The sequence below is a fragment of the Salmo trutta genome, chromosome 39 (assembly GCF_901001165.1).
Source record: "Salmo trutta chromosome 39, fSalTru1.1, whole genome shotgun sequence".
In the NCBI taxonomy this organism is placed as follows: Eukaryota; Metazoa; Chordata; class Actinopteri; order Salmoniformes; family Salmonidae; genus Salmo; species Salmo trutta.
This window is the reverse complement of record NC_042995.1, coordinates 3,140,846-3,149,150: the sequence shown is the minus strand read 5'-3', so window position 1 is coordinate 3,149,150 and position 8,305 is coordinate 3,140,846. Positions and strand designations below refer to the sequence as shown.

At 42.0% G+C, this 8,305-nt stretch overlaps 1 protein-coding gene across 3 annotated transcripts; it reads right to left on the bottom strand.

Annotated features, from left to right (window-relative positions):
• Positions 1-4,126: 4,126 nt before the first annotated feature.
• Positions 4,127-8,118, bottom strand: LOC115179672 (nuclear receptor subfamily 4 group A member 2). Of its 3 annotated transcripts, none has more exons than XM_029741333.1 (8): positions 7,976-8,118; positions 7,750-7,834; positions 6,632-7,524; positions 6,058-6,187; positions 5,758-5,909; positions 5,420-5,622; positions 5,099-5,277; positions 4,127-5,000 (listed from the first exon to the last, which is right to left on the bottom strand). In XM_029741333.1, the coding sequence occupies exons 3-8, from the start codon at positions 7,517-7,519 to the stop codon at positions 4,744-4,746; spliced, it is 1,809 nt and encodes a 602-aa protein (XP_029597193.1). In that variant the 5' UTR covers positions 7,520-7,524; positions 7,750-7,834; positions 7,976-8,118; the 3' UTR covers positions 4,127-4,743. The 3 variants fall into 3 exon arrangements, with proteins under 3 accessions (XP_029597193.1, XP_029597194.1, XP_029597195.1); XM_029741334.1 differs by having other exon boundaries at positions 6,632-7,521; XM_029741335.1 differs by having other exon boundaries at positions 4,907-4,996.
• Positions 8,119-8,305: the final 187 nt, after the last annotated feature.

The following is an 8,305-nucleotide window of genomic DNA, read 5'->3' as shown; positions in this document are numbered from 1 at the left end:
CTGGCCTTGTGATTAAACTCTAACTCACTGGCCATATGTTTAAACTCTAACCCACTGGCTTTGTGTTTAAACCCTAACCCACTGGCCATATGTTTAAACTCTAACCACTGGCTTTGTGTTTAAACCCTAACCCACTGGCTATGGGTTGAAACGAGTTTCTATCTATTTTCTTTCTTGTTCTCACTGAAGACCTTTTTTTGTGGATTTCTGAACCAGTCATTCCTGAGTCATGTTGGCAACAAAGATATTTGTCATTGTTTTTACGGTTAAATCTAATGAACAGCATCCATGGGTTGAATACCATAGTGATCTTACTGCTTCACAGTCATGTCCAGGTCTGCTGGTCTGGACATTGGAGAGATAGAAAACCTATTAGCAGTGATGTCTGTGTGGTTAACTGACCAGAATACATTAGCCAGTTAAACACCCCAGTGCTTGTACCTGCCTCAGGCAATGCCTAGTAGGATCCTACTGCTAAACCACTAACCATAGGGAGACACTGGGGGAGGAGGATCTGTCCTGCACTGTGCAATAATACACTCTGAGAGAGACAATGTAGGTCACTATCAGAAATCAAAATGTTTTGTTCATAATGAATTAACAGGGTCTAAGTAGATTTGCTGTGCTACTAAAGTATTTCCACTGCAGCACAGGGGCAATGTGATTTCTGATTTCTCTGCAGTGCAGGTTGGAGGAGCTATCAGAGTGAGCTCCCTAATGGAGCCAGGTCAGAATCCTGCCCTGTGCATACAGATTGAGATATGGAAGGTTGTGTCCCCTGCAGTCTGGCCAACCTCTGGTCAAATAGAATCACTCCTCCCTGTGGACCCGCCCTCCTATTAGACAAACCGAGAAACTCTGGGTCTGTGTTTGACCTCACACACACCAGCTCACACTCTGTAATGGAGTTTTTGTGTGTGTGTGTGTGTGTGTGTGTGTGTGTGTGTGTGTGTGTGTGTGTGTGTGTGTGTGTGTGTGTGTGTGTGTGTGTGTGTGTGTGTGTGTGTGTGTGTGTGTGTGTGTGCGTGTGTGTGTGCGTGTGCGTGTGCGCGTGCGCGTGCATGTGTGTGTGTGTGTGTGCATGCGCATAACTACAAAGATACAAAATGAGGATCAGATTAAACATCGAGGCTATTGGATGGCTGGTTGGCTGCTCCATTTACTGTGTGATGCATATTAATCTAATGTGTAAAAACCTGTCTCTTTGATCAGGCACCCTGCTATATAGAAATGTGGGTAATGATTAATTAGAATTTGTTTAATTGCTACACAGTCCCAGGATATCGGTTGAAGTACGCAAACATGTAATGAATGTAATTATTACAATCTGTATCTCGTAATGAAATGGATCATCAAGGGTTTGAAAACAATAATTATTTTGGGAAAGAAGTGGTGTATTTACACCAGACAGTCAAGCAGGATGGGCTTGTGTATTCATCCTATACTCCCTAGTTCCCCCAAGTGCTGTTGTCCAATCCAGTGATTATATTTCAAGTGTCCTATATAAGTGTCCTGACTTCATATTAGCTCGGTTAACCCAAACGTTCACGTGTATCAAGTATTACAAGGTAGGATTTGACCCGTCAAGAGTCATTTTAATCCTTTCCAATTATCTTCAATTGTCTGGATAACCATTAACACTAGAGTAATTATAAACGATGCCTTCTCCTTGCTTACCAATCATAATCAAATCCTTTCATGGCTGTTTGGTTGAAAATTAATCTTCAGAAAAAGTCATATTGTGGTAATAAGAGAGGTAAGGATGTCTGTGTTTGTAAAGTATCTGAAGATGCCTCCTGATTCTCAACTAAAATGATTCAGTGGCAAGGTAGGACTGGATATAGGGCAATTCTGGTCAATTCCAGATGGACTGGTTCATCTTTAGCCCAGTGGGCCTGTATAAATAGTTTTTTTTGCACAAAATTACCATTATTTGGCAAGTAATGGGGGCCTCAAGGGACAAAATGGGCCGGTTTTAGAAATGTCCAGAATGATTTTTGGTCCCAGTCCGTCCCTGTTCAGTGCATTCACTTGGTTGTCTTCACAGTTCTAGGATTTCTATAATGATTTATACGCATTGAGATTGGGGTTTGTCCTCAGGGTGAGGTAATGCTTTTTAATTGTTGGAAACTCTAGGGATGCACAGTTGCTTGCTAAGCCAATTTAAATCCCAGTGGGCAATTCCACAGAAAATACACTGTAATGCTTGTAGGGGTTTGGTAACCTAAACATTGAGAACATTGAGAAGCAAGACTCATTCTAATGTCTTGACTAACCTTGACCAAGCTCCTCATATTCATCACTTCAGACTTTTGCCTTGTTTCATGTCTCAGAACATCGACTTGGATAGAGGCTTGGGTTGTTTATGTTCAGCTCCCTATCTGCTATAGATGAAATCATGGTATTTTCACACATGGAGGAGGGCCACTACGGTGGCCTGGGTGCAGGGGAGTCTGGGCTGGCCGTGATAAGAGCTTAGGGGCTTTGAAGGCAGCTTTACACTGAGATCAAGGTGGGCCACACAGACCACAACAGAAGTGTTCAGACCCCTAGAAATCCCTATAGAGTTTTACTCCTAAAATAAGCTATCGTCCTTACCAGAATGGCATGGCACTTGAAGGGTCACACAAGCCTAGAAAATAGCTGTCATGAAAAAGTTGTATTTAATAACTGATTATTGTACAATGGATTACGTCAAATCAATTTGGAATGGAACGGTCTGTTTGGAATCTTCCTCCTTCAACATCAAGACTTTTGCTTTCCCCAAACACCCTCCCCCCACACACACCTACACACACGCATTTACCATTCATGATGTTGTTGGCCTGGCTGAAAGGTGTTTGATGCTAACAAGAGCCCATCCTTCTGGGATGGCCCCTGCCTGCCACTCTTCATCCACACCATTATCATAAATGTGACATTTCACAGATAATATTGATTACTTTATCTTAGCATTTCAGCCTGCATGACAGGCCGGTGCAGAGAGCAGCGTTTCTATTGATCTCCAGCCTATTAAACCTTCTTGTGAGTATAATAGTTGTTAAAAGACCTTTTACTGCCTATAGAATCAATGGTTCACATTTCCAGACAGGACAGAAGAGATGTCATATTTGAAAATCTGCAATTTTCATCTACATGCCCTCCACCAATGTGTAATAGGCATTTTCAACCATTACCTGGAAGAGAGACTGTACATATAGGGAGCTGAAATCATACGTATATAATGCAATTTAGTTATTTTGTGAAATGTTTAGTTCAGGACACAATGTGTTTACTTACATGCCAACACTGAAAAACATTGGCTTGCATGTTTCTTTAATGCCAATCCTATCCTGAGGGGTTGGTTTGGAAATGTCATGTAGACTATTATATAGCAGGTCAAATCACACACTCCAGCAATTTGTTCCTACGGTCCATAACGTGAGTCTTATTTCATCTTTCTTAGTTCAGTTGGTTGCGCATGGCGCTTGTAACGCCAGGGTAGTGGGTTCGATTCCCGGGACCACCCATATATGTCAAATGTACGTCGCTTTGGATAAAAGCGTCTGCTAAATGGCATATATTATAAAACCGCTAAACGACAACCGTTTGACAACATTGTTATTTGATTGACATTCTGGTTCATGATAAATCCATGTGTAATAACAGAACCCTTTGTCAATATTCAACTCAACCTCTACTGAGAATGACCTTTCCTTGTCTTGTTGTTGCCGGAGAATCACACTTAGTAGAAAAATAGGCTATAACATTCACTTCACTGGAGAGGAAACTGTGTAGGAGAAAAGTTATTTCTATGAGAACTTACAGTATGATGGGAATAGGTAACATTTTACATTAGGTCTGGTTATACAATTTGGTTTAATTTTATTGTCGTTATTTGGAACTTATCGTCTGACCATCTGATGACAAATATTTGATTCACATCTGTTACACTAGTCCTTAATCAATCAATGATTGTCAGACAAATCTGTGGACAAGAAAAACAGGAAAATATTTAGTAGCCGACTATTTAATATTAACAACATATTTCCCCATTACCATGTTTCATGATTTATGACGATATTTCAGCAACTAAAATAAAGTCAGAAATCCTTATAAATTGCCATCATAAATAATTGTCCATTTAAAAGTGTAATAAACGGCATGAATTTTATTTTGAATGGAAAAACCTGACATTGTAAGCCCCTGACCAATCAAAATGACGAACACATTTACAAACTTTAGATTATTTAGCAGTATACGTTATTAATTCAAATGCAATATAACCACAGTCCAGGTGTGACAAGACAATAAATAGCCTACATAAAACATCTCCCATAAATGATTTGATAACAAATAAATCTGTATACGTTCCAGGCATATATGTTCCACATACATTATCCAGTGTCTACATACAACAACATAGTTATCGAAAACGGTTAGTTATCAAATTAAAATACTCACAATTCAAAGCAAGACCAAATAGTTCAAGACATCCATGTTCTTCAGAAATCGACGATATTGTAATATTGTCTAACTCTTCATACTGTTTAAATTAAAAACATCTTAAATGTTGTGTTGTCTCTTTTTTTATCTGGCAATGCAGACATGTAGGCCTATAAACATGATCAAGCGCTCTTATGAAGAGAGGTACAAAAACAATGGAAATAAATATGAGAGAAAATGCATAATGCGTGATATAAGGAACTCAAAAATGGCCATATTAACCTCGCCTATCTGACATGATGAAAGGATATATGGCACCTAAAAGGGCAACGTATCGAGGAAAAGCTTGTCTATTATTGCAGGTGGAGGGACCAAGTCTTCCAGTTTCAAGTAAAATATCCTCTGCAGACCTTGTGTACATAGCGTGCGAAGTTCAGGCAGCTTTCCCAAGAGTTTTGACAAGTGATTTGGTCGACTGACACTTCCATCGTTAAAAGTCACTTTGTCTTTCAAACAGTTCACCATCTTGTTCTGAAGTTCCTCTACTTTCCTGGGCTCCTTCAGCCCATGTCTCTCTGAAACAATGACAGGGTGCAATTCGTTTCAAAACGTAACCCAACGGCATTATAGGCGCATAGATTCAGAACTTAGGGATAGGGTTTTATTAGCCTACCTGTTACTGTGGCAAGGGCGCATATGCAGGAGAATGTTGCAACGTCTATATTCATACTTTGAAGGTTTGCAGAGAACTCCACTATGGTGTCAATCCAGTCTCCAAAGCCGCGCCTACACTGAAGCCTGTGCAAAACCAATCCGTTGCAGAAGATGAGCTTCCCTTCCTCAGGGTTGGACCTGTAATATGATAGAATCGCATGATTAGGATTCGGATACCGACTTGGCAATAAGATCAAATGGATACTATCGCGCGTCATTGTTGTGAGTAAAATGACTATTTATATATGTGCACTTTTTGATATGCTATTGTATAAGGTACCTGTAAGCCAAACGCAGAACGAAGAGTTCCAGGAAGGCTGATTCGAAGAGGAGATCTTGGTCCGGTCTCGGCAGATCGGTAAAACCTGGGATCTTTTGCGCCCAGTCGCGGATAATCTCCATGGAGACGGTCAGGACGTCGTAGAACTGCTGCACATGTTGCGTGTCATCTCCGGTGATTTGGCTGTCAGCATTATTCTGGAACTAGAAGGTGATGTTAAGTTGAACTCATAAACCCAATGCTCAACAGTATATTTTTAAAACGTATTTTATGACTTATTTTATTAATGAACGGGTGCGCAAAGTGATGTGGATTGCATGACCGAGGCTCGTACTTACCCGGGAGTAGTCCAGTCGAGACAATGAGGGGTTGGAGTCCACATGGGCCCTCACTAGCGCGCTAAGGATGCTGACAGGTGACAAAGGGTCTTGAATTTTATGTTTGGAGGGTAACCGGCCCCGTCGCCCCTTTAAACTGGCAGTCCTGACGACTGAGTAATGAAAAATATAATTTAAGTTGTTAAATATAAATAATTACTATTATGCTTTGAAAAACACATTCTGCTTACAAATAATGTGTAAATACATTTCAAGGAAATGCGTAAAGTTGTGCGTTTTAAGAAGTAGAACAAACCTTACCTTCTTTGACCATTCCCGTGACAAGGCACTTTTGGAAACGGCAGTATTGGCACCTGTTTCTCCGGCGTTTGTCAACTGCACAGTTTTTCCCAGCTAAACACACATATTTGGCATTTTTCTGGACAGTGCGCTGTGAAGAAACACAGAGGAGAACACCTTAGTTGCCATTCGATGCGTTTCCACCTGAAGCTTTGATACATTGATCAAAGATAGCAATTAAAATACTTTTGCCACGCATATTGACAATGGGAAATGAACAGCCAGGGCGTTGCAGTCTCCACCTACTCTCCCAGCTGCATAATGCATCACAGCAGCGGACGAGGCAGACAGTGGGTAAATATAATTCCATGGCTACTCATAATATTACGTTTCCTGGGGACCCTCTACCCTCTCCAAGTCCTCTATTGGCATGGCAAGGAGATGAAGGTTCTTGATTTTGAAGGGATTGTATCAGGAGCCAATAAACAACACAATGAATCAGTAGCCTAAATATTAAAATACATTTAAATGGAATGCTAGTTGACCGTTAGTTCTAAATGTATAACCATCCCCACAGATATTTAATGTAACATACCTTGAAGAATCCCTTACAGCCCTCGCAGGTGCGCACGCCGTAGTGCTGACAGGCGGCATTGTCCCCACACACGGCACATAAAGCATCGGTGTTGGTGGGTGATCCTTTGCTAGGAGGCGACGGTGCTTGGTTATCCATAAAGTGATGTCCGTGACCGAGCTGGAACGAATAGGGGGAACCCACCCTGTGCTGTTTCCTTAAGGAGCTGGAACCAAAGATGCCCTGGCTCTCCAAGCCATGATACCTGCCTGAGGTATCCGGGTTCACGGACACCTGGAGGGATCCGTCAAATCTCATCTGGCACGTCGACAAAGGACTACCGGTTTGGGAATGCTTGAGAGAAAACAAGGATAATCTGGATATGGCATTTTTCCGCTGCTCCATCCTGTGCGCCACCGCCAAGTAGTCCTGGTGAAAACTGTACAGAGATCCAGAATCATCCCACGCATGGCTGGGTGGACTCTGGAATGTCTGTGTGTGTGGAGAGGGGGGCTTGTAGTAAATGGACCCGGAGGGAGTGACCATCTCATCGGACTGATGCGGCTGGTGGTGGTGACTCTGCTGGTGGTACATGGGGATGTCCTCAACTTTGATGGATGACTGCTCCCCCGGATGGGGCATTTGGAATAGACAAGGGGGTTTGACGTCATAGTTCGAATTGTTACAGTAGCTGTCCACGAAAACACCCACATTTGGAAGATTGGTGATAGTGGCTGATGTGATTTCTGTGTTGGTCAGGTCCATGCTAAACTTGACAAACTCGGGCGTTAGGAAGTCGCAGTTATGGCTGTGGTGCTCTCCAGCGGCGTGGAAGCTGCTTGCGCTCTGTTGCGAAGCGGGACTAGCTCCTTGAGGTGACGATCCGCACTGAGCCTGGACGCACGGCATAGCTGCTATAATGAGAGAGGGAGACATATACTTATATAAATCGATCTCCTTGTCAAACCATAATCCCATCCAATGCAGATGCATTGCACGTAAATTAGAATGTTTGCGTAAAAGCGCACGAGACGTATATGATTAGCCTATTCTGTCACCACTCTCTAGAACAAGTGCCAACAGCAAAAGCATTGCATCTATAATAGGCGCAACGTCTCCAACATTGTTTGTGGTCTTACCTTCAGTTGTATGACTATTTTCAAAGACACAATGTCCGAATCACTTCCTGGAGTTATGATAATATCCACTCGATGTTGCTCCCTGCTAAAGAATTCGAAAAAAATCTATCACAAAAATTACAAACCTGTAAAGATATGAATTTATAAGCAGGTCATTACTTTCTGATCACATTAATGTTATACTGTTGAAAACAAAATATGAATTTGAAGACAATTAAACCAATACCTTAAACTGTCACCCGGTGCACCATAATACATCAACTTAGAGGATTACATATTCTCTGCTGTATCCATATCCAAGTGCAAAGGCAGTATTGTGAAGAGAACGGGGCAGATGGCCATGCACCTCCCCAACTGGCTACTAGACTGGCCGCGGTTGACACTGACAATGTGCCTTTGTTTATGTGGCTCGGAGTCGGAATACCGCTGCCCACGTGCCAAATACACTGGACGTCATCGAGCATTACGCGCACCAATCCCTTCCAAGGGTGGATGTTTTAGATACAACTGTAAACGCACGATAGCGTACAGAATCTAATAGAATAGAATGTTTAAA